Below are 26583 nucleotides of genomic sequence, written 5' to 3' on the forward strand. Positions count from 1 at the left end.
GTTTTTTTTATACATAGCATACAGGTAAAAAAAAAAAACCGTTATGAGAACAAACAAAATGTATTTTTCATTTGATTTCTCTCTAAACACTTGTTTGTTTGAGCGCATGGGTCATTCTCAACGTGCATTTTAAAGAGCTTTAGCACCAATCCTCCATTAGAGCCAAAAGGTCTCTGACGTTGGAACAAAACTGCCGCTCTGGATATTGTGAGGCTTTTACATAACAGGGATTCTTTGATTTATTCAGAGAATATAAGACAGAAAGAAAATGAAATGAATATGAGGCAGTCTCTTGATTTAGTGCTTTGAAAAATGATTATATTCTTACTTCACAGTTTTAATCTATAAAACAAAATGAATGAATGAAAAAGCAGGCACTATCAGACACGTTATTATAGCATATGTTTCTACTGTAATTGTTGAATACACACATGCAGAGCAGGAATGTTACAGTAGTTTTTTGCATTATGATGGGCACAAAGCAGATGTTGCGACCTTGAGCAGTGAACAGATGTTGGCTGAGATAATGCTGACCTAACAGTAGAGGGCGATATCACACAAAAAGCAAAAAAAAAAAGGCACATGGCAAAGTGAATGTACAGGCGGTTAAAGCCGCAAAGATTTTTTTTATGAGTTTAATTAAAAACAAAGTGAAAAAAGCAGAAACATGCCACCGCAGCTTCAATAAAAAATGATTTTAAAAAAGTTGTGTTTCCAAACAGTTGGGATAAAATCCAACCAAAACGCCACTGATGCAGAGGGAATTGCCAGCTCCTCACTGAGAATGAAGGTTTAGATTGAAGTGCAGGAGATTCAGATGGAGGTGGAGAAGGTGAAGGAGGTACAGCCCCTCCCCCCCTATCCTCCCTCCTCTCCCCTGGCCGGAGCCAAACCCTCCCTCACCTCGGCACGGTGTCTCCAGCGCGTCCCCGGTGCCTGCTTCGCCCTCCCCACCTCAGTGGCCTTATATCATCACGGGCCACCGTCGCCTCCGATCCGAGCCCGAAACTTCAGCATGACCTCGGCGAGAAGAAGAGCAACGAGGATGTGTCCACCAGAAACCCAGTTATAACGCCAACTTGAAAAGGTAGGTTGTGTTTCCTGAGCTGTGGTTATAGCTGCCCTCTCATCATGTATGGCCGGCCGGTTTGCTATGCGGTCTTACTTTATCAGCTGAAAATATTGATGTGTGTCTAGGTTTTCATTGTGAAGTGTTCAGCTCTTATTACTGCACCAGACAATGTAATTTGCATTAAAGCTGCTCTGTGCGCACAGTAGATACCGTTCTTACCTTTAGGTCTCCCACCATGGTGATGAAGAAGTTAGTGTCGTGTACATGTCCCCAAAACTCAGAGTAAAAGTTTATGTCGCTGTGCATATACCCCAGATATGGTACATTAACTGCATTTACTCTAATGAATGTGTAATGGAGCAATAATTCAATTTCTATTTGAGGAAAACTCACAACCCTAACTTTGTTGGAATAGGTCTAGTCTTCTGCTGTTTCACTTTGTTGAAATGTTCTTCCTTATGAAAGTAACTGAAAGTCTTGTAGTTCATCTCTGCTGAGAAAACTGTAGCTTATTAAAAACAACAACCATAAGCAAAAAAAAAAAAAAACCACAACCACCTTATGTCCATTGCCATACACCTCAGTCTGTGGCTAATCAATAAATTTAATTTCAAGTCATAATCAGGCCAATTACATGATGGCTTAACTTTGTAAGGGTTATTCTAGTCTTTCGTTGTTTTAGTTTTAGACTTCAGAGCAGGCCAAGTGCATAATGGTTTAACTTTGTTAGAGTTATTTAAGTCTTTTGTTGTTTCACTATGTGGGTTGTTTTCCTCAAGATAATATTAGCAGTGGAATAATGTTGTAGTACATCAAAGGAGATTTATACCTTTGTAAAAAGTACTCTGAGGTCAAACTAAGCTTGTCTGTGAAAGCCTGCCTTATTAATCAGGCTACAGGAACAGATCCTGTGGCCACGTAAAGCACAGCAGACACTGGGGAGAGATGATTTCAAAACAAAACACTATCTAAATTATCCACAAGACATAAGCCACACAATCTTCCTTCTCATCAGGCCAAGTACATGATTGCTTTGACTGTGTTACAGTTACCCTAAACTTTTGATGTTTCAGTTTGTTGTGCTGTGTTTCTTTCTGAAAGTAACTATAGCGATCTACACTAATCTTGCCGTTGATTTTGACTGGATGTAATGTAGATATCACAGAAAAATGTTTTTTAATACATTAGTACAGGAGATTAACAAACCTTTAAAACACCTTAAGGTTACAATCAAACTTTATTATTATGTGAAGAAAGAGAATTTACTATATGGCATATAGGAGATTAACAATACTTTAAAATAAACTGAAGATATTGACAAACACATATGCTTGTTTTTTGCTATATTTAAGAAGTCAAGTACTGATGTTGGTGTTACAGTTCAAAGCCAAACATTTCTTCAAGGATTTTTTTGCAGCTCCAAATCCTCTAAAACTTCAGCTAGACTCCAGGGAGAGAGATGAAAGGAATTCTGCCCAAAGGCCAAGAAAGGTGCTCAGATATTCAGCGAGTCCCTGGTGTTTCTCGCTCCCTGGGCTGCCAGCTTTATTTCATAAGGGCGCTGCAGGTCTATAGGGTTATACAAGACGCCAGCCACAGATGGAGAGAGAGAGAGAGAGAAGGAGGGATGTGACAGCTGAAAGACTGGGGAGAAGAGAGGTGAGAGAACATGGCAAACAGCTCTCATTCTCACATCCTATGCTTGATTAGATTGATAAATAGGAAGAATATAGTGTAGAAAATGAGTAGAAAGCATGCAATAAAAGAAACAAGTATATGACAGTGCAAGAGACGATGCTGGAAACTGTAGCTGAAAGCTGATCGGCCCAACTCACACAGAGAGAGGCAGAGCAGCTCTTTCTCAGGAGTATTGATTGGTCACTCGCTGCTTCAACCCCGCCGTCTGCCATAGTGTTTGCACCCTCTAATATGCACTACAAACCAGAGACAAAGACGTATAACGCCCCGTCTCTGCGGCCTCATCTCTCACCTTTCTGCCTCTCCTAACTGTTACTTAGCTGAGATAAGACAGTGAGTGAAAGCTGTGAGGTGTATAATATTAACAGGTCAGCATAAATGGACAGAGACGAGGCGAGTGTAGAGGAGAAGAGTTAGAGGACGATACATGAGGCAGAAGAGAAGACAAGAGGAGAAGAGAAGAGATGTTCTGCTGTGCAGGGAAAAATGTTGCTCCATTACTCTGTCTCATTCACTATAGGAGGAGACTGATAGTGGATCTGGCCTGAACCACCAGTCCCCAGACACAGCGTGCCACAGAGACAGATGCAGCTCTTTGCTGAATGTCATTTCCTCATTATGGCTCTAACACACCAGAGATGTTCTGGTGTGTGTGTGTGCGTGTGTGTGTTGTGGTTGTAGTGCCTGATTAATTTTCACTTCATCATGGCAAGGAAAACACGTTTTTCACACCCTAAAAAAAAAACATGACAGTAAATTAAACACATCATCTAAATACAGGCATGGTCACTGTTTGGTTTAAAACAAAATGAGCTGTTTCTTGCTGTATCAGAAGAAAATCTTTGTTTCAAACAACTGTCACTTCACCTCCCTCTTCTTCTATAAGCGCTGCAACCCTAAGTTGTCCACTGTGTCCTCCTCAGTCCCTCACTCCTTACAACTTTGGCCTCCTCTCTTCTGACTCCTTCACCTCCTCTTCTTTGCCTCTGCAGACAGTCCCATGGGCCATAGCAGAAGGAAGCCCACAGAGTGGAGATGTTCAGAAAGAGGCCTCCTCCAGGTCAGTACCCAACATTAAACTCACTTATAACTAGCTTCCTTAGCGTCAGTGTTCCTGGTGGCTTGATGAGCGTGAAACAAGAAAGCTCATGAGGCCCTTCAGAGTCTCGCCTTTTGCCTGAAATAACATGTATCTTTAGTGACCTGATCATAGTCAGATAGCACTTAAGCACATAATTGCATTGGTGTAAATGCACAGAGAATGCATGGGGGATAGATTATAATTTGATTGTCCAAACTCTTATAAGTCTTATGGTGTTCAGAGATGCATTAAGAGACAATCATGAATGCATGCAGTCTGGATACAAGATGCATATTTGCTAAGAGCAAAAGGGGATCACAATTTGGTAGTGATTTTACTTAAAGTAAGGGTTGAAAGGAAGAGCCTTAGAGACCTTAGTAGCAAAGATGCATTTCTTGCATCATTCTTGACTGACTGTGTTGGGCTGAGACATGTAGCAGTAGTGTGTGGATGGAAAGTTGCAGAAGAATCCTAGTCATGATAATTCCTGCCATCCATTCTCATCCACCTTTCCTGTACCTAAGATCTGTACATTTCTTTATAGCCCAGTCAGTGTCATTAACCTATATTTACCTTAATATGGCATATAGTTCTGAAATAACAGCGCATATTTTCAACCACGTTTGCCTGTAGTGGTGGAAACGTAAGCCAGAAACATCACCTGCAACACCTTATGTTGGTTTTCAGCTTCACATATGTGACCAATACAAGATCAGGAGAATGCATAAGAAAAGTGAGTGTGGTCGGCTGTCTTTGATGTATTGGCACGAGGCATGCCGCGCAGCACGTGCTCGGGCACCTGCTTGGCCCTTCCCACTGCGCAGTGCACCTTTTGCCTTTAAGCGCGCGGGAAACTGGACTGCTGCACGAGCCATTTTGGCTCCAAACGCCACGGGCTGTCTCCTCTCTTCTTATATTTGTTAGATCCAAAATGGCGCCTAGTTTCCTCATCCAGCGACTCGTTCAGCTGTGGGAGCCCTGCAGAGGCGGTTGCCACGGTAACGTCCGTCAAACGCAGAGCTCAGGCGGTTACGTAATGCCTACAGCGGACAGTGTTTATGTTGTGGATGAGACTCGGGATGCAGCGTTTGCACGTGGGTGCGTCAATCGATTGACGAGGCTGCTGTTGGGCAGAACTGATGAAAAGTCACTGTGTATTTGCGTTTGTGCAACAATGAGAACACTTAGGCTACGTAACTTATCCTGCAAGCTACATATGTACTATTTATAAAATGTCTGAGCCTATTGCAAGCGACTGACATTATTATAAGAGTGACCTAAGTGTTTCTGCGGCGGGAGGGAGAGAAAATAGAGCAAGTGGTGGACGCTGGACCAAGTGTGTGTGTGTGTGTGTGTGTGTGTGTGTGTGTGTGTGTGTGTGTGTGTGTGTGTGTGTGTGTGTGTTTTGGGAGGCGAGAGAGAGCAACAGAAAGACGGGGATGGGACCGTGCGCGGTTAATCCAACTTGACTGAAGTTGGACCTGGAGCTTCATCCCCGCGTCCTTGCGGAGATGTGGCGGTCACCTGTCGTAAAAACAGCGCATGTTTAAGGAAAATACGGTGACCGTTAAAGTATAAGCCAAGATGACAGTACTGAAAGAGATCCCGGAGAAATGGTTTCCGATCGTTCTCCCCCTGCAAACAAAGAAAAAGACAGGACTTGATGGAGGCAAATCGAAAAAGAGGAGGACAGGTACGAGTTTGTGTAAGGATGCGGCTGGACGGATTATTCGTAAATGAGCTTTGTATTTTGTATCGACTCTGTAGTGTGTTTTTTTGTTGTTGGTCTGTTTCTGCATCATCAGGTTTTGTTCTTTGTACAAACTGCATTTCACCGTTTTTCAAATAAACCATTCCTCATTCTCGTCCCAACTGAGTCCAAGTTTCATTCCTGCCCCCTCATCTCACTTACCCCATTTTATACTTAGGTGTGTGTTTGTGTACGTGTGTGCACATCTCACCACATCACATGTCCACATAACAGACCTTTTACTTTTGTGTATGTGTGTGTGTGTGTAATGTACCACTTTATGTTGAGCACTGTAATCACTGTATTCTGAATCTGATCACTACTATTAGAAATCATCTTCTGACACTGACTGATAACCGTCTGGATCTAATAACAGTCCTGCACTTTTTCACTGCCAAGGTTGGTTTTGGCTTAGTTTTTGTTTTGCTTTGTTTTGGATTCAGTCCTTTGTCCCGATAGGTATTCGATAACCTGTCTAATGTGACTCAGAGTCATTGCTCAATTTGAGACATTGTCCTGATGTTTAGTGCCGACTATAAATTTGTTTGCAGGTGTAAACAAAACTGAGTTTATCTGAATCTGAATTTTGTGTAATTAAGTGAAAGGATGTCCTTGTCTCTGTTGCCTGAGACATTGATCAATCCTCCAGGCGCCAGCCTCCGCTGTCTCTGCACTGCCTCGTCTGTATCCTTATTCCTTAGCTTAACTATCACAAATCACACTGGATGTGCACCTTCATTTGACCTCCAGCCCACCAGTCTGTCACTGTGTCACTGGCATCGTTTTCCAGCAAATTAGATCACTCTGTGTGTGTGTGCACGTGCTTATATGTGTGCACGCGCATGATTGCAGATGCTTCTGCTATCCTGTTTTCATCTAATTAAATTAGCCACAGTGAGTGATGATCACTTCTCCACAGGGTCAGATCCTGACTTAGGTTTAGTCATGCCAAGGACAATAACATTTCCCATAGCTCAGGCTGACTATGCTCTTCGGTGATTATTGTTATGACTTCAATCTGCATTAAACTGTGTTGTGAAAGTGTGTATCTCATGCAGACGTAAGGAGATTCAGAGCTGTGGCACGTGCCGTCACATGTCCAGCCATGGGGGGGAGAGTGTTAAAGAGACAGGGGGGTGGATGAAAGAAAATGAGTGCTTTTTGATTAGGCTACAGTTAGTCATTCTGTGTAAGGTAGTGTAAAATTAAGTATTTTAGTTTGAATCAATATTTATGTACTCATATATGTCTCAGTTGTTTGTGGAAACCTTATGCTTGCAGCAGAGTACACCTGCAACTCAAAAGTTTCTCAGTAATGGAGCTTTATAGATTTTTGCAGACTTGCTGTGTAGCAGCTCGTCTGCGTCAGGGTTTCTAATGCCCTTGAAGCTGTCAGAGACATTAAACACTTAATGGGCAGTTTGCAAAAGATGCTCATGCATTCAGGTTGGGTTGACCAGCTCACACAGAAACGACTGGGACAGACACCGCCTGCTCAAATGCTGGGCAGCCTTGGTGACTCAGTGCTTACCTGACTTGCCTCTTTATGGAGGGTTAATGTTGCTTTGGCACAGCCTGTCAAAAAGATGTTCTCGGTGAACACTTGCCCCAGAAAACGACCTTCAGACAGAGAGAAGTGCCAGAGGGAAATGAGAAGTGCAGAGAGAGGGCTGGAAGAGTTTTAACAGAATAGATATTGGAGGATATGCACCTAGACGACAGACAAATGTGATATTGTTATACTAACCAAGAGAGAACATATCAAATGCCATCACCCCTGAGCTGTATTCTTATATACAGTCAGAAATCTGACAGCTGTAACTCAGATTTACTTTAGGCATAAAGTAGATCTAACACATATGGACTATTTATACAATCCATGGTAGCTATCCCTTAGTCCATTGTGGTTAATATCGCAGATCAATGAGCAGGAATGCTTTGTGGCATGATTTAATTATTATATGATTTTTACATCAATGTGATGACATTTATCGTGTCTTTCATTTCCTGGATTGCCAAAAACATTTCTGCTTGGTTATTTTAAATTGATTGTCCAGAAAATGTACTGTAAAACAATATTTATGAACATGATCCATATCGTCCCTTTTGTTAGACTTGTAACTCTTATCAGACATTTTTTTCATCTGCTATGAATTTAAAATATAAAGCAAAGTTAGAGATGATGGGGAAGTGTTTTTTAATGTGACTAAATCTAATCTGACAACAAGCCAGTTGATCCAAACTGAGCCCAGCTGCTGCAACAAATCTCATAACCTGACAACAGAGGGGACTTTTTTATGAGATCTCTTTAAATGACTAGTGTTTGTTTGATGAATCTGAATACAGCAGAAACAAAGATGGAGTGTGAAATGAACAAGGTGACAAGTGGCTTCAGTGCTGCAGAAACACAGGAAACCACAGTGACTTTGTTTATGTGTGTGCATTTGATTCTGGGGTAATGGCTTTTGTTGTGTGATGTCCCTTCCTGTTGCGCCTCGCTGCCTTTCAGACATCAGTCAAAAGAGCGTTTTATGGTTTCAGAGCGCCAGCACCTCTGTGCATATACTTTGGCCCCGAATCCCTGTGCGCATGTGTATGTGCATGTGAGCTGTGCACAGCCCTGTGCAAAACAGACCAGTCATTTCATTTAAAAAGCAGTCTCATCAATATTAGAGGAGACAGGCCTGGTGGAGGGGGAGGGGAACTCCCAAACTTCTCTACATCAGCATAAACAGAAACCTAAAAACAGCAAGAAGATACAGAGCGGGGTCAGGAGGGGAGAGGTGCAAGAGATCGAGATAAAGACAAAGACTGTAGCGTAATGTGAGGTAATAGATTTCCATCTGTGCTCATCTGTGACTACCTGTAATGAATCCCAGTACCCCTTTTGACTCACACAAATGCACACATGTTTGTGCATGGTTACGTGTGTATCCGGCCCAGATTGCACATCCTGTTATTAAGGGACAGAGGCAGTGGTTAATTACAGATCAGAGGTGATTTGTTTGCTTATTAGTGCCAGCGAGTTTATGTGTGTTCATGGGACTGAACGATTGTGTCTGGTCCCCTGTCTCCACTGGTAACACTCAAACAAACTCCAGCAGACATTCCAGCTTCAGTGATTTATAAATAAATGTTCAAACACTCTGGTTACTATGTTTTCTGTTTTCGTACTGTATCATCCTTTATGACTCATTTTGTGTCTTGTGTCTGCAGAGGAGGAGAGAAGGGTCAGAGCCAATGACAGAGAGTACAACGAAAAGTTTCAGTATGCGGTAAGAGACTTTCTCCTCTGCTTGTTTGAAAATACCGAGTTAAGATGAGAAAACGTTTTAATCTTTGAAACAGTTCTTTCTTAAATGTGATCAGGTTTCGTATAATTTTCTTTTATTCCCCTTTATCATCCAGAGTAACTGCATCATGACATCCAAATACAACGTCATAACCTTTCTGCCCGTCAACCTGTTTGAGCAGTTCCAGGAAGTAGCCAACACCTACTTTCTTTTCCTGCTCATACTGCAGGTGAGGAAAGGAGGGATGGAAAAGAGGGTTGTAAGCATGACAGAGAGAAAGATCTGAGCATCTGGGATTTTGTGCCCCAACTTTCAACTCCAAGTTATGATGTTCAACATTGTTACTGTTTTCTTGATTTTTAACCATGCTTAGCGGCACGTGTTGACAGTTAGTCCACTGCCACCACCACCACCACAAAAATATTGGATTAATCACCATGAACTTTAGTGCAAGCAGTAATGATCCTTATAGGATGAATCATTCTAACTTTGTGGCTTTTTAACTTTAATAAAAGCCTGAAGCAAAAACAGAAAATTACATGGTAGTCAAACTGAAAACAGCACTTTCTTTCTTATATTTCATGTAAAAGTCATTCAAAAAATCAGCAAACAAATGCTGATTTGAAACAAGTGCACCCAGATGCACCTTATGTCTGTGTATTGTGAATTGACTGCTGTTCATCTGCAAACTTTGAACTCTCTTAATAGCACCGGACAAACACAGTACATATGGTACAGACAGGTGTTAAAAGAGAGCTCAGTGGTCTGCTGTGTGTGACTAGGGTCAGATGTAGCTGTCTCTGTATGTCACACATCCTTTGCGTCTCTGTTCAAACTAATCTGAAGCTCAACCTTTCTGTCTCTGTCTAGTTGATACCTCAGATCTCCTCCCTCTCCTGGTTCACTACCATCGTGCCTTTAGCTCTGGTGCTGAGCATCACTGCAGTAAAGGATGCCACAGACGACTATGTGAGCATGTTTTCTACGCACCACACACTCATGCAATCTTGCACGTGGCAAGATAACATTACAGGGAAATACCAGTGCAAGGAGTCTTGATTATTTCTAGAGGACATTGCAATGAATTGGAGCATGAACAAGTGGCTTCTGTTAAATATAGTGAGCTCCACTCAGCTTCTGAAAAACTCATGGTGATTGTTGTCTCCCGCAGTTTCGTCACAAGAGCGACAACCAGGTGAACAACCGTCAGTCTCAGGTCCTCATCCGTGGCTCGTGAGTCTGCTGTTTTGTCTTTATAACAAAGAACTTCACTTTTCTGAAGAGTCTTCCAATGATAGAATCCATTGTTCAAATTTGATCAAGTTCGAATTACGTCTATTAAGTTGCTTCTGTAACTCCAGTTATATTACTTTACTATTTCTCTTGCTCTTGTTTTGCTGTTGCAGTCTTCAGAATGAAAAGTGGATGAATGTTCGAGTGGGTGATATCATTAAACTGGAGAACAACCAGTTTGTGGCAGTAAGTGTGTGTCCAACTCAGCGATGTACATCACAACACACACACACAGTGATCAGTATTCCAGCTGGGCTGACAGTTTTATTACAACGTAGCAGTGGACTGGGCTCTCTAATCATTTTAGATCTGCATGTGATCATGATAGCTATTTATTATTATGGACCAGATGCTACAATGCTGAATGGATTTCAGCAGATTTCAGTATGTGCATCATTAAAGGACACTAACTACTGTAGTTAATTACTAATGTGCTTCCAGATTAAATTACTCCGTCATTTTTTGCTTTGGTAATGGATGCAAACTGCCATCACCGTGTCGTCTGTGCTTTTCTAATTCTCTTCGTGTGCCATCAGTGCCGTGCAGTGGATGCTAACCTCAGCTATCATATCTATTTTCAGGCTGACCTGCTCCTGTTGTCCAGCAGTGAACCTCACGGGCTCTGTTACATCGAGACAGCCGAGCTGGACGGGTCAGAAAACACACCACGCCTCACCAACGAATCAGAGTACCTCACAATCTGCAGGAGCAACAGGACACTACATCTAAATCGCTGTGTGTTATATTATCTTGCAGAGAGACCAATATGAAGGTGCGTCAGTCTGTCTCAGTGACATCTGAACTTGGAGACCCGAACAACTTGGCTTCTTTCGATGGTTAGTTTCGAAAACAGTGCCTCCTTCTTCTCTCTGTTTCTGGTTTGGTTCATCCTCCTTTCTCGATAATATAAAGGTCAATGGTTTTTAGTGTGCACCCAAGTGTTTGACACAAAGGTAATCCACCTTCACACTCTTGCACATGAACAAACTACATACACACACGCACACACACACACACACTTTCTGCCCTCCCCTGCCAGCAGTGAGCGACAGCCTATCATCACCCGCCCACCAGCACAGAAAACGAAAGAGTTTTGTCAGCACAGCACGCCCACATACACACTCCTCACCTGCTCAGGAAAACGCATTACTGCAGCAAATCAACCCACAGTTTGCCTCATATCAGCTTACAAAAGGTGTGTGTGTTTGAGCATTTGTGTGTGTGACATGTCATGAATGTTATGAGGTTGATTAATTCAAAACTACATCACACAGCCAGGAAAATAAACCTAAGCATAATTGTATTTGGTGGACGTCTATGATAGAGCATCTAATTAACATTTGTGTGTTTGTGTGTATTTTGTTTGCCTGTGCTCTTCTGTGTGTGAAGGTGAGGTGGTGTGTGAGCCCCCTAACAACAAGCTGGATCGTTTCTGTGGGACTCTGTACTGGAGAGAAAAGAAATACACCCTAACCAACCAGAATATGCTGCTACGAGGATGTGTCCTCCGCAACACTGAAGCCTGCTACGGCCTGGTCATCTTCGCAGGTTGGTGTGCCTGTGTTTATTTGTGTGATGAAATCTTTGTGTGTAATGCATGCAGCAGGTCTCACTGCCCTTGTTATTGTCACAGGCCCAGATACCAAACTCATGCAGAACAGCGGTCGCACGAAGTTTAAGCGTACAAGCATCGATCGTCTGATGAACACTCTGGTCCTCTGGGTAGGACACCTCAAACCTCTCACTTTCATGGCTCACAACTATTTCGGGACATGATCTCAGTGGCTTCAATCCAGTTTCATATAACCCCTCTAATAATGTACTCCATCCTAATTTGGGTTCAGCTGACCAGAGAACCAATTGTGAGATATCCGATTTAGACACCCTACTCTTGCTTTCTCTGTTCTCAGTGTTTCTCTGTCTGTGTGTCCCTGTCAGATCTTTGGCTTCCTTGTGTGTATGGGTGTGATCTTGGCTGTTGGCAATGCAGTGTGGGAGAGAGAGGTGGGGTCCTTGTTTCAGAGCTACCTGCCCTGGGAACCTCCTGTGGACAACTTTCTGTTCAATGCCTTTCTGTCCTTCTGGTCCTACATCATCATTCTCAACACCGTGGTGCCTATATCTCTGTATGTCAGGTGAGGCGATAACGAAGACACGTGTATGTAAGAGTGACGAAGGACAAATTTAAAACACAAATGATGAAGAGAGGGTTTAATAATGTTCAGGTCATACTGACAGTTGTTTACACCGACTTTATTGTGTCCAAAGCACCGCATTATTGTGGGTTCACAGAGCATTAGGTGATCAGAATACAAGTGGCTAACTACATAAAAAAGACAGATTGCCCAAACCACCTCTTCAGGTTTGCTTTTTTACCACATTATATGTGGTCATACATTTGTCACTTAAGAAAAATGGCAAAAGTGCTTATTGTACAACCTTACAATTTAGATACAATTTGTACATGGTGGGAATGGTACTGCCAGGTTTAAAAGGGGTAAAAGATTAATTATATTGTTACCTGTATTTCAACATTTCATTTAATGCTACTGGTTCCCTCTCTCTCCTGTTTGTGTGTCAGTGTGGAGGTGATCAGGCTGGGTCATAGCTACTTCATTAACTGGGACCAGCAGATGTTCTGCTCGCAGTGTAACACAGCAGCTGAGGCCAGGACCACCACTCTGAACGAGGAGCTGGGCCAGGTGGGTGTCCACACTGAGACAGCAAATAGACAGCCTGTGTGTATGTGTGTGATATTGATTGATTTCATGCACGTTCTGCCCATCCGTCCTAGTTTCTATTGCTTTTCGGATGCTTTGTTAATCAATTTCCATTTGCATTAATTAAAAAAATAAATTCTGCAGTAACTGAAAGATGGAACCACTTATTTCATGCTTCACAAATGAAATGCACCTGCAGACTAAGAGGAATCTCAATTCAGAGATGAGGAGGCTTCACAGATTGGTCTGAAGAATGTATTACTTTCTCGGGCTATAATTAGTGTTCGGTATAAACAGTCAGAAGTTCCCCACCATAAACCCACTGTAAGGATTAAAAAATACTTTGTCCTTTCAGTTAGTTATAAGGGCAAAAGATAGTTGTGGTTCAATTTACCTTTTTATTTCAGAATACAGTGTTTATAAAAACCCATTCTTGATCTTATTTCTATTAAACTTTGTTCAACTTCAGACTTACTGTTACCATTTGAATGGGTTTTTTTAGGTTGAATACATCTTCAGTGACAAGACTGGAACTCTCACTCAGAACATCATGAGCTTCAACAAGTGCTCCATCAATGGACAGACTTATGGTAAGTACACACACAAACATGCATATATAGATGTACAGGTAAAGCTTAATCTTACTGGTCCTGTGGGAAACTCAGATGGATACTGATGCCTCTTTATGAACTACTTTTTTCACTTACCCACTACATAATTTACTTTTATCCTTAAAAACAAATAGAATAGGCAGGTAATGTATAACTGTAGCAACTAACACGCTCTACATTTACCCTTATAATTAGTACCAAATGGCATTGGCTTTTCTTGGAAATATCTTTGTAATTTACAGCTAATTGTCAGGTAACTTTTAAAATTAAAATTATGAGAAACATTTTCAGGAAATTGACTGTGAAATATGAGATCTGTAAAATGGCAACCCGGTGTCATATCACAATGTGAAATAGCTACATTTGTCCACAGTACAAAACGTATCAGTCTCACAATTAGGGCCTGAAAATTGTGGAATGTTCACGTTTTTTTTTTTGTCCCATTCTATTTCTATTCTTTTCTATTAACCAAACCGTTGTTATGTGGTTTATATGGACGCTGCCACAGACATAACCAAGCGGCGTGTTTGTTATTGTATATATTTGTTACGTTGTGAGCTGTTGAAATATTTCTGTAACTGTTGATGATATCCGTTCAACAGAAACAAAACAAAACAAAACAAAACAACATAAAACAGATTTTAGTGCCCCGGGGATTTTAATTGGACTAAAAGATAATCCTTTCCGGGTTGACGTACCTGACGTCATGTGCCAAGGGAGCGAGCTAGCCAGGCCCCCTGGCTAGCTCGTCTACAGTTAGACAGGGGCTCGATCACGCCCATCGGCCGGCCTGTCAGAAAGGCCAGCCAGCCAGGCCTTCCGGCCGACGGTTTCAATTTCTACACTTTAACAGGAGCTCACTCCAATCGGCCGGCCTGTCAGACCATCAAAATTTGAAATACTTATGTTTGTCCACAGTACAAAACGTATCAGTCTCACAATTAGGGCCTGAAAATTGTGAAATTGTCACGTTTTTTGGTTTTTGCAAAAATTGCAAAATTGCAGTAGTTTTCCTGCTCATCTCGGGTCTGTTCGTACGGAACAGCTTTTTTTTAACATCGTACACCCGACAGGAGCTTTTGGATATCATCCTACGCTTCTCCAACAGTTTTATCGGCGATCTTCGACTCATCCCCGAGATCTCCAGAACACCCGAGTCTACGCACTCTAACCAGCCGGGCGGGAGAGCTCGCAGGCGGCGTCGAGATCGTAAACAGAGACGGGGGAAGCGCGTAGGGCTAAGAGCTAAGCTAAAAACAACACCGCACCGGCTCTCTCTACGCAGCGTTTTCCTCGCTAATGTACGGTCACTGGTGAACAAACTTGACGAGATACGACTCCGCATCAACAGCAGTAAGAGACTTCTGGATTGCAATGTCATGATTTTCACAGAAACATGGCTACACCGCGGCATACCCGACAGTGCTATTGAGCTAGCCGGACGCCACACACTCCGGGCAGATAGAACGGCAGATGACTCCGGTAAGACTAGAGGCGGAGGACTGTGCATTTATGTGAACAACGCTTGGTGTACGAACTCTGTCATCATTGGGAGACACTGCTCAGCTAACCTGGAGTTTCTCATAGTTAAGTGTAAACCTTTTTATCTGCCACGGGAGTTTACCGCCACCATTATCACTGCAGCCTATATTCCCCCAGATGCTTATGCCAAGCTAGCTATGAAGGAACTTCATGCAGCCATTAGCAAACAACAGACTGCTCACCCGGAGGCTGCAACTTGCTCCTGAACACCAGCAAGACAAAGGAGCTTATTGTGGACATCAAGAGGGTGAAAAGAAGCACGTACAGCCCCATTCATTTCAATGGGATGGCTTTTGAACGTGTCTCCAGCCCATATTACATTACAGAGGACCTGTCCTGGTCCACCAACTCCTCCAGCCTGGTCAAGAAGGCTCACCAGCGCCTCTTCTTCCTGAGGACACTGAAGAAGAACCACCTGTCCTCAGCCGTTCTGGTGAACTTCTACCGGTCTGTGATTGAGAGCATCTTGACCAGCTGTATCACAGTCTGGTATGGTAACTGTACAGGGACTCCACTTCCCTCCAATGAGGATGTCAAAATGCTTTTTTTTATGTCCAGACTATCTTGAAATAATGCATTTTCCAATGAGAATGAAAGGAATGGCCGTCTCATTTTTTTGTGAGAACCTGTCGGCATTCCAATAGAAAAGAATGAGACAAAAAAAAGTGAACATTTCACAATTTTCAGGCCCTAATTGTGAGACTGATATGTTTTGTACTGTGGACAAACGTTGATTTTGATATGAGACCGGGTTTAAAATGAAGCTTTATCAAAATACACAACAAAGTCTTACACATCTGGTGTTTGTGTTACTATCAGGTGAAGTTACAGACCCACTTGGACCTCAGCCAAAGGTAAGCTGTCTGAAAAAGTCTGTTCTTTACAAAAAGAAAACACACATTCACACAAACGTAAAAATAAATGTGTATGTATGTACTACTAGTTCATGGCATATAATCAGAGTCCATGACTCTCCATTTATCTTCAGAGACTGGACTTTACTCCCTTCAACCCCCTGGCTGACCCGGACTTCTGTTTCTATGACGACACTCTACTGGAATCAGTGAAAGTGGGAGACTGGCACACTCACGAGTTTTTCCGCCTGCTCTCGCTCTGTCATACTGTCATGAGTGAGGAAAAGAGTGAGGGTGAGAAGGATAAGGGGAGAGGAGAATCTGGGAGGTTGAAAGGCAGCAAATAATGACACCAACAGACCACCTGTCCATTATTTACGGTCCATTATTTATTCTCATTGTATCTGTGTAGGAGAGCTGGTTTATAAGGCCCAGTCTCCAGATGAGGGCGCTTTAGTGACAGCAGCCCGAAACTTTGGCTTCGTGTTTCGCTCCCGAACGCCTGGGACAATCACCACAACGGAGATGGGACGACCTGTCACCTACACTCTGCTCGCCATTCTGGACTTCAACAACATACGTAAAAGGATGTCTGTTATAGGTGTGTTGAAAATCAAATGAAAAAAATCAAACAACATTTTTAAAATACTGTATGCAGCATTTCCAATCTGCAGTTTAAACAGGTCCTCTGAGTTTTCTCCAGATTTTATCTAATTTATGGCAAATACAGCAATCAGAACAATGCAACAATTTTGGGTGCATGCTGGCAAAAAGAAGCTAGTTAAGATAAGCTTAAACTATTTGTCCTTTTGTATCTATGGTGGAAATCATGATCAATAAACCTTATAGGTGTGTAGTCTCACACACCACCCCACTGTGACTCAGGAGCAAACGTTTGCGGATGTATAACACCAGTGAGCCATTGCAGTGGGCTTATCTGTTAAATTGCACTTCTCCTGTTTAAATCACAAATGTGTGTTTAAATCATGATCCACACTCCTACAAGCTGACAGGATATGAGCAATTAGTCATGTTTACATTTTGTCCCTCAGTGAGATTTCACTGTGTGTTCCTGTGATTTGTAATCCTGTGTAAGGTGCTGGAAAACTGCCCAGAAATCCCTGGTCATAAATCACCCTTGACTTAGCAACAATTTTCAATCCAGCAACAACAGAGCATTGAGAACACAAGGGTCCGAGCACCCACTCATACATCAGCCACTGTATGCCCACTGTATGCAGGAATGACATTTGTTAAAGCAGCTGAGAAAGAGGTGTGTGGTTATTTGAAGGTGACGGAAGACCTGTATGGATTCCTCAGAGTATTTTATGTTCATTATGCTCTGTTATTCGTTTCAGTGCGTAACCCAGAGGGAAGAATCCGGCTGTACTGTAAAGGAGCTGACACTGTGCTGCTGGAGAGACTCCACCCCTGTAACCAGGAACTGATGAATATCACCTCAGACCACCTCAATGTGAGTTGATAGACAAGCGCTTCAGCTTGTAGATGGAGCTGTGCTGCCACCTAGTGTCTGCACACTCCAAAGCAGCTGTAGCATTGTCTTTGCATTTACCTTTTCCTGATCAGATAATATGTATTGATATAAGGCAGACACAGACATTGCTTTGGCCTAAAAACATAAACCTTAAAAACTGTGGAGCAGGGTACCATCATCCCATCACCATCATCATGTCCTTGATTCTCCTTTATGTCAGAATGCATGTATGTTGTTTATGTTTGTGTTTGTGCATGTCTGTCAGGAGTATGCAGGAGATGGGCTGCGGACCCTGGCTCTGGCCTACAGGGACCTGTCAGAGGACGAGTGGGAGGCATGGTCAGAGAGCCACCGCTGCGCTGACAAGGCCACCGACTGCAGAGAGGACCGACTGGCAGCCGCTTATGAGCAGATAGAGCAAGACATGATGGTCAGTAACTTGGTTTGAATGTGTGCATGCATGTGGTTTGTATCAGGCGGGTGGGGGGGTTCAGATGGTGGAACTCTGATTTACATTTTCTTTGTGTGAAGCATTCGTTTCTCACACAAGCTTTGCAGCGCCTTCCCCAAATGAAATTAAAAAAGGGAACTTATTTAATTGGTGACGGGAATTTCCATTTACTTCCACTTCACCTACTCCTTTTACTTTTCCGCTGCATTATTCCAGACATTCAAAGTCATGCAACATAAAAATTGCTTTTAATCCCTTCTTAAATTTTCTGCTGCTGTGATACTATAATTTGTGTGTGTGAGTTTCTGTCTGTCTGCTTGTATGTCTAGCTCCTTGGTGCCACAGCTATAGAGGACAAGCTACAGGAAGGTGTACCAGAGACCATTGCTGTCCTCTCTCTGGCCAACATTAAAATTTGGGTTCTCACCGGAGACAAACAGGGTGAGATGCACAAACTTGTACAACATTCAGGAGCAGTTTGAATGCTGCTGTTTAAAAAGTACCAGAACTTGCAAAGGTTCAAACGATCGAAGAGCCACACCTTTGTGGTGAGGTGTGTACTGGTCAGTAATGTCACTGCAGCAATCTCCTCTGTGCCTAGCAGTGTACTGCTGTACCCCTGTTTCCATTTTACTCTGACACTGCAGTTTGACATAAATCTAGTAAAACCTTTGGGTTCCCTTTAATTGTAAGAACTGGAACAACGAAATTCAAATAGCAAAAATGTATCCAGCAGCATGCATCTGGATGAGTTTCCCATAAATGACCTCCAAACTGTCAGCAATTGAGAGACAGATAAGGCAATATCAAATCTGGGTTCCCAAAACTGCTTGAAATTGGTGATCACAAAGACCAAGAGTGTGCGTACGAACGTGATGTTTGAAAACTGGAGAGACATGTGCTGGGTCAGCATGTCAGCAGCCACTGCATAATTATAGAAGTTTGTGGCTGCAAGGGAATGTAGACCGAACATGCAGTCAGCATGTGGTGACCAGATTTCCAGTATTTGCAAGACTCCACAAGTGTGCCTGTGACACCTTCAAACTTGTGTCATCAGTCACTTTGTAGGTATCACTTTTCTCAGTTTGATTAAAAAAAAAGACTTTTAAATACTGAACGTTTAATCTGTCAGAGCATATTGTGGCACCTGTTCTCTCTAGCATGTATCTCCACTATGTTCAGCTGAAGGGCTTAACCTCACTCAAGTAACCCACTCTCACTCTCTCACACAGAGACAGCTGTCAACATAGGTTACTCCTGCAAGATGCTGACAGATGATATGACTGAGGTGTTCATCATCAGTGGACACACTGTCCAGAGCGTGCGGCAGGAGCTCAGGTCAGTCTTGTTTGTTTGGATGGACGGCTGCATGTCCATCTTTGTTCCTGTCTGCCTGCACTTCAGTATCACTGTAGTATAAAATAACAAAAGACAGTTGCTGATCAGAAAGAAAGTAAGAAGTGCATACATGGTTGGAGTGAGTTGGTGTAGTGGAATACTGTTGCAGCAACTGTATGAGAATCACTGAACAATAACCACTGCTCACAAGTACCTTCATGCACAGCCATACAAATGTACTGACTCACCCAAAAAGGGTAAATTTATGAAGTTAGTTCACTCACCTCTAAAATTGTAAAATTTATAAAAAATAAAGAAAAAAGGGGGGGGGGGGTAATTTTTGACTCCATAAAGGACTCAGTGGCTTGTATGAATTGCTCACAATGTTAATTGGTGCTCCTGTGATTGCCACTATTCTGCCTCATGTATGAGCACACAATGTATTTCGCTAATATGAGACTCCCGTAACTTGTGCAAATTGCAAAGAACTGTTGGGTTGAGTTAAGCTCAGTGAACTTTATTGTCATTACAACAGAAGTTGTTAGGAACTTGCCTTAGTCAGCTCAGTGAGAGAGAGAGAGTACTTACAACACAGCAGGCTAATACAATCTTAATATTATTAAAACATTTTGAATACACAAAATATACTATACATATTAAAATATCTTGATGCCATGCCACCTGCTCTTTATTTATTTATTTATTTATTTATTTTCCACCCTCCTATATTTATCCCTACTTTGATTTGTTTGCTCAGCTGTGTCTGTTTTCCTTCTCTCCCATCCCCTCTTTCATCTCTTTTGTTATCTCATTAATATAGTCTGCTGTGTTTCGGTGTTGTCTTTGTGGCACAGACAAGCCCTGTTGATGTTTGTTTGTCTTCCTCTCCAGACGGGCCAGGGAAAGGATGATTGAACTGTCACAAACCAGAGATGGAGGGAAGGAGACAGGGGTGGAGGGATGGGGAGAGGCATGCTTCATGGGTAATGGGTTCAGAGAAGGACAAGAAGGAGATGGTACAGGAGGAGGAGGGGGAGGGAAACAGCTGCAGTGCTCTCCTCCGCCTCCTCCTCCTCCTCCTCCTCCTCCACCTCCCTCCAACCTCATGGACAACATCTCTGGAGAGTTTGCCCTCATAATCAACGGTCACAGTCTGGTATGAAAAACACACCCGTATACTTTCATGCTACATACACATATGCAAAGCCAGCAAGAGCCAAGAAGACTAAACTGTTAACTGTCAGGAAATAGCAAGTGGCCAGAAATGTGTTAACAACAAATTGCTTTTCTTCCCAAGCTGCAACTCTGACCCCATTAACTTTTCAACTTTTTTTCCTATTCTTGGATAGGCCCATGCTTTAGAAGCAGATATGGAGATGGAATTTGTGTCGACGGCGTGTGCATGCAAAGCAGTGATCTGCTGCCGAGTCACCCCGCTGCAAAAAGCTCAGGTGGTGGAGCTCATCAAGAAACACAAGAAGGCCGTCACTCTGGCTATAGGAGATGGCGCTAATGACGTTAGCATGATCAAAAGTGAGTTATGCTGGCAAGATCAATACATGAAGGATGGCAGAGAGGAAAGGAGGAAGTGTAACTGGATTAATGTTGAGATGGAAAGGAAAGAGAAAGAGAAAGAGAGAAGTAGGGTTTTTCCACGTGGTTGGCGTGTCTACCTTTGGGCAATGGAAATTCTCAGTAGACGTAGGGTAGTAGAAGATGTTTATCTAGATGGTGTTGCTAGTAGTGGTGCAGGCTGTGTGGAAATGTGTGTTGCAGTAGGTCTGGTGTCCTCATCAAGATAAGAACTGATTTCTCAGTACCTTCAATGTTTTGAGTGTCCTTTTAAACCCTACTGACAAACTATGTGTTGAATAAGATTGGTTTTCTAATCTTACATCGATTAAAGGGAAACAAAAAGAGGTAACTAGATGTTAAGAGGTGAACCCAATAATACCGTGTATTTGCAATCTTCTGTGTTTCATAAGCGTTGCATCACCTTCCATGTTTGTCTGAATATGTACATCATGTCTACACGCATACGTGCGGGTTTCTTCAAAATAATTTATGCAAGAACAAAGCAGAAATGAAGTCAGTGCAGCCGTGACTGGTGAAGTTGGTTTACATCCTGTGATTTGTGATGTTACAATCTCAAAATTTGTTTTTCTTTGAGACATTTGTTGTATCTGTATGTTGTTGTATCTGGTGTGAAAGCCCTTTATTAATGACTTATAAAATTCAGAATTTCTGCAATAAAAGTCCAGTTATTTCCTACTACAGCTAGCTTTACTTTTTTTTTCTTCTATCCCTGTCTCTGTCCATCTCTCTTCTCCACTCCTTCAGGTGCTCATATTGGAGTTGGTATCTCAGGTCAGGAGGGGATCCAGGCCGTGCTGGCCAGTGACTACTCCTTCTCCCAGTTCCGCTTCCTTCAGCGCCTCCTGCTGGTCCACGGCCGCTGGTCCTACCTGCGCATGTGCCGTTTCCTCTGCTACTTCTTCTACAAGAATTTTGCCTTCACCATGGTGCACTTCTGGTTTGGCTTCTTTTGCGGCTTCTCTGCTCAGGTCAGGGAGTAGAGGTCATCAGAACATCAAGAACCAGGGAGTAGGAAGTAACAGGCATGATTTTAACTCTATATTTATGTGCCTCTCTCTTGTAGACTGTGTATGATCAGTACTTCATCACACTCTACAACATTGTCTACACCTCCCTCCCTGTGCTGGCCATGGGAATATTTGACCAGGTCTGTTCAAATTATTACTATGTATAGAGATTGCATGTTATATGTACACTACATGTATTCCTTCTATGAAATAGAAGAACCATGTGAATGTTGAATGGTGAATTCTCTGTCACTTTTAATTTTCATCAGATATGACAACAGGAATAGTGAAGAAAGATGAGCCATGTTTTTAGCCACTCTAGTGGTGTAGTTCTCTGTATGGCAATAACAGTCCATCAGTCAGTTTATAGCTTTGGTCCAGTGTAGATAGGTATTCATGGTTCCCAGAGGTTAAATCTTAACAGCTTTGGTAATTCCCTGACTTTTCCCCTTCTGTCTATCTTCTGTCTTCTGTCTGTAGGATGTTCCTGACCAAAGGAGTCTGGAGTATCCTAAGCTGTATGAGCCTGGGCAGCTCAACCTCCTCTTCAACAAGAAAGAGTTCTTCATCTGCATCGCACAGGGCATCTACACATCAGTGGTGCTGTTTTTTGTGCCCTATGCTGTCCTGTCTGGTGCCACTCAGAGCAACGGCGTGCCCCTCGCCGACTACCAGACCTTCGCTGTCACCACGGCAACAGCCCTGGTCATAGTGGTCAGCGTACAGGTGATTGGGCTGAGAGTGGTGTTAGCTTTTCTTACAGCTGGGACACGCTTCTATATTTAACTACTGTTTGTTCCATCATTGTGCGTTAACTGTGCACCTCAAGTTGTTTTTTTTGCGTGTGCTTCTGTGTGTAGATTGCTCTCGACACAGGCTTCTGGACAGTCATCAACCATGTGTTTGTGTGGGGGTCTCTGGGTTCCTACTTCACCATCATGTTCGCTCTGCACAGTCAGACCCTCTTCAAGATCTTTCCTAATCAGTTCCACTTTGTAGGTCAGTCCCCTTTTCCTGTTTATTTGCCAGTCACATAAACATACATCAATACTGGTTTCTGTGATATATCAGCCAACATTTTTTTAATGCATAATGATGATGAACAAGAATGCATCACATAATTTTTAATACATTCTTAACAGTAAACCCTAGCTGAAATTAGATTATTATAAATTATGACAGTAAGCAAAGCAAAGTGAAGCAAATGTAGCAAAAGTGTTATGAAATTAGAAAAATTGTATAATTTTTCATGTTTTTGTGTCTATCTGTTTGTCTGTAAGTACAGGTAGTGCTCAGAGCACATTATTGCAGCCAGTCGTGTGGTTAACTATTGCACTGGCAACAGCAATATGCATAGTTCCAGTTTTGGCATTCCGCTTCCTCAAGCTGGACCTTAAACCTCAGCTCTCAGACACGGTGAGAAAACACACAGAAATGCAAAGTTTCTAACACTGATGTCTCCACCTTCTCCATTGCAACATTTGTCAGTATCTTTTCCTCCAACATGTCAGTTGGAAACTGGGCTCAACCAATGATTAACTTGCAGACGTACAAACAGTTCATCTGAGTGTGTGTGTGATGATTGATGAGCTCATGCTTACCGACACTGGCCTTGTGCACTTTATATACCCTGCAAATATTGACTTGAACAGTAGACCCTAATGACACAACCTGATTTTAGTACACATATATAAGCTGCCTGCGTGGCCTTGTCAGTTGCTGTGTCTTGAGTTGGGCATCCAAGCGAGGCCAGCATGTTGTGAAGTTCCTCTTCTGATTTGTTTGTAGCTTCTCTACTTTTAAAATGACTGGTTTGTGTGTGCGTGGGATAGGTCTGAGTTGTCAAGTGCAAAAAGTTTGGAGTTTGAGTGGCAAGTAAAGAAGTAGCAAAGACAGTTCGATCAACTATTGGAGTGCACAATTCTATAATGTGCAGGGCTCACAATAACTGAAAATAGCATGGGAAATAAAGTGCAGGGCACAAAAGTGGCAAAAGAGCGATCCAATATCAAAATATGATGTTTTAGAAATCTTGAATATTAGTACCAGTATTTCAAAAAACTTGTGTTTCTTGTTTTCTATTAATAATCACGTAAACCGCGATGCTCTAACAATGGCATGTCATCTAGAAAAATAACTGTCTCTCCTGTTTGTGCTCCAGGTGCGCTACACTCAGTTGGTGCGGCAGAAGAAGCGGAAGCCAATAGGTCGCAGTATGGGAGGTGCCTGGCGTGGCGTGGGCAGCGTGTCAGAAGGTCGTCTGGGTGCTCGGGGAGGTTCTAGGAGGTCAGGCTACGCCTTCGCCCACCAGGAGGGTTTTGGAGAGTTGATCACCTCAGGGAAGAACATGAGGCTCTCGTCTCTGGCACTGGCCACCTTCGCCTCCAGACACAGCTCCAGCTGGATCGATACGCTCCGCAGGAAGAAACATACTCACACTCATACACCCCCTAGCGCCTCGGGGGAGTGCAGTCCAGCACCCAGTTGTGTCTCTGGGTCAGTTCCACCTCTCTCGAACTCCTCCTCTGTTCTGGGCGGCTCACAAGATACACCCATCGAGGAGGAAACAGGCACAGCACCAGCCCAAAATACACAGACTGTTCCCATTTCATCCACACAAACCCCACCAGCTTTGGCGCCGGATTCAGAATCAGCTGCACCTCAGGGTCCGGCTCAGGCCCTCAATGCTGGCGTCCTCAGCTCCTCATCAGTGAGATGCCAGGGAGGAGACTCACCTGGAGGCTGGACGCTCACTCTGGGGACTGTGCAGGTGAGCAGCTGTCATTTCCTATTCACGTATCAATTAGCCAAACATAAATAAATGTATTAACTCTTCCTCTCTCCAACAGGAAGCTCTGTTTGGTTGGAAGGGTATTACGGCTCGTACCAGTGCGTCCAGCAGCCCAGGCGCACCCTCTGCTACCAAGGAAACCAGCCAGACTGAGTGAGAAGAAATAAAAAATGGAGGAGTTACTTGTTTGCTATGATCCATCAGATATTTGTATGCACATGCAAGATGTGTTCTGTGCTTCTCTGAACCTTTATAAGAACACAGTGCTCTCTTCTCTGTTTCCCAGCTGATATGTCTCAAAATAAATCATTTATGTCCGAAGAAGGAAGTGGCACTTCCTGATGACATGGACTTCAGCAACTATGAATTGGGATTCAACAGTCATATATTCACGTTCGCACAGCATACGATGACTGCGCTCGTGAGTGGCTGGTAGAACATCATGAGATTTATAACTGAAAGACAGCAGCAGGTGCAGAAACAGCTGTGAAGATAACTTATTATTGATAATCTAAAAGATTGTTTCCACTTTCACAAAGATTAGCCTCATTCACAGCCAAGCCACACAGCATCTCATCAACAGTGAGATGAATGAATGAGCAGTATAACTTTCAACCAGTGAAGTGCAAACATTATAATCTGTAAAAGTGTTTTTTCTGTCTCTGTGTTCACTATAGTTCTCAGTGAGAACGGTACCTTAAGTTACAGAACACTGCAAGACTCTTTCAAGACTTTTGTCCCTTTTCTCTCATTGATCTCTTTTCTTACTTATTTTACCTCTACTCCATGTTTTCTTTTTTTGCATCATATTGATGTGTTTTATAATGGCCTAGTTGAGTTGCACCTTAAAGCAAACTCTCAGTGCTTATTTCTCCTAATTTCAAGTTAGGCCTTTTTTGGCCTGATAGAGGCCCAGATCATGTTAATGTTCTTCTGATGTAACTTCTCATCAAAACAAAGAAACTCTGAAAATCAAAAAGGTAGTTACAGCTATTTAAAAGTGGTTTGTCGAAGTTTCAGTCATACATGTCACTTTTTGTCTAAACAGTTTTGCGGTTTCATACAGTCTACATACATTTCAGTAAAGAGTGCTTTCATTTTTAAAGTTTATTTGAATGCAGGGAAGGTGTTTGGAGATAATCATGCCTTAACAATGCCAAAATTGTGGTCCTCTAACCTTAATATTCTAATTCCTGATTCATCAGTCAAGCATAGAATCCCATCTGTGTTGCAAATGCAGACCCCTAACCCGGACTGGGGTGAGATAATCATTAAGTAGGGTAACCAAAGGAACAGTATAAGTCTGCTCTCAGATCTCTCCCTGTACATCATCAACAAAGCAGCTACGAAAATAAGGCAGAAACTTATTACAGTGAATGTACTGTACCGTATTTGGCCCCATGAAGTGTTCAAGCACGGGTCATTTCTTAGATGACGTGGAAATGTTGAATTGTGGTGAATAAACATGCTATCTCTCTTTCACATGAGAGGAGACGCTGTGTCAATGCAAATGTGGTTTCATATAGCAACCAAAGTTAAAGGTAGAAAATGACTTTGTGCTGCAAGTAGCAGTGGAGCGTGAAAGTGAAAAAGAACTGAGAAGATGAGAAATTTTTTTGTGTTTTAATTTTAACCACAAAAACAGTTTTGTGGCAAAAAGCACCCAAATGTCCTCCACTTAATCTTGGTGTGCCATCATTTTCTATAGGCGAAGGTGAGAATAGAAAGAGACATTTTGAGTTGTGTGCGAAATCACAAAGCAACAAGTTTTTTTTTCTTACTTTGGAATAAAAAAAAAAATAATAATGCAACATTTATAGACTACATAAATGTTTTAAAAAAATACACATTCCAACACAGTATACAGTTGGAATAGTGTATTATATCTGATAATTATAAGGATAGTACAAAAACGGTACAAGATATTTGAAATAAAAATACATATACATGAAGTCATTTCCTGAGTATGATTTTTTTTTTTTTTTAAGGAA

The 26583-nt window shown here is 42.4% G+C and overlaps 1 protein-coding gene across 1 annotated transcript; it reads left to right on the plus strand.

Moving 5' to 3' along the window:
• Nucleotides 1-925: 925 nt before the first annotated feature.
• Nucleotides 926-26537, plus strand: atp8b2 (ATPase phospholipid transporting 8B2). The gene is made up of 31 exons (XM_041045439.1): nt 926-1087; nt 3763-3830; nt 8818-8876; nt 9010-9123; nt 9765-9863; nt 10066-10127; nt 10301-10373; nt 10769-10839; nt 10944-11023; nt 11577-11735; nt 11821-11909; nt 12126-12322; nt 12769-12889; nt 13410-13497; nt 15880-15914; nt 16049-16208; nt 16327-16515; nt 17273-17388; nt 17675-17839; nt 18190-18301; nt 19093-19198; nt 20090-20354; nt 20548-20731; nt 21539-21762; nt 21858-21941; nt 22282-22527; nt 22662-22800; nt 23087-23217; nt 23963-24571; nt 24651-24745; nt 24879-26537. The coding sequence occupies exons 2-31, from the start codon at nt 3806-3808 to the stop codon at nt 24880-24882; spliced, it is 4101 nt and encodes a 1366-aa protein (XP_040901373.1). The 5' UTR covers nt 926-1087; nt 3763-3805; the 3' UTR covers nt 24883-26537.
• The last annotated feature ends 46 nt before the right edge of the window (nt 26538-26583 follow it).

This window comes from Toxotes jaculatrix, chromosome 8, assembly GCF_017976425.1.
Source record: "Toxotes jaculatrix isolate fToxJac2 chromosome 8, fToxJac2.pri, whole genome shotgun sequence".
Taxonomy (NCBI): domain Eukaryota; kingdom Metazoa; phylum Chordata; class Actinopteri; family Toxotidae; genus Toxotes; species Toxotes jaculatrix.

Bases quoted from the DNA above. Each gene is read 5' to 3' on its own strand.
- atp8b2 (XM_041045439.1), top strand. From the start codon at position 3,806: ATGTTCAGAAAGAGGCCTCCTCCAG. The intron at 10,128-10,300 runs GTGAGTCTGCTG...TTGCTGTTGCAG, and splicing joins CAGGTCCTCATCCGTGGCTC to TCTTCAGAATGAAAAGTGGA. The intron at 20,732-21,538 runs GTGAGTTATGCT...CCACTCCTTCAG, and splicing joins TGACGTTAGCATGATCAAAA to GTGCTCATATTGGAGTTGGT.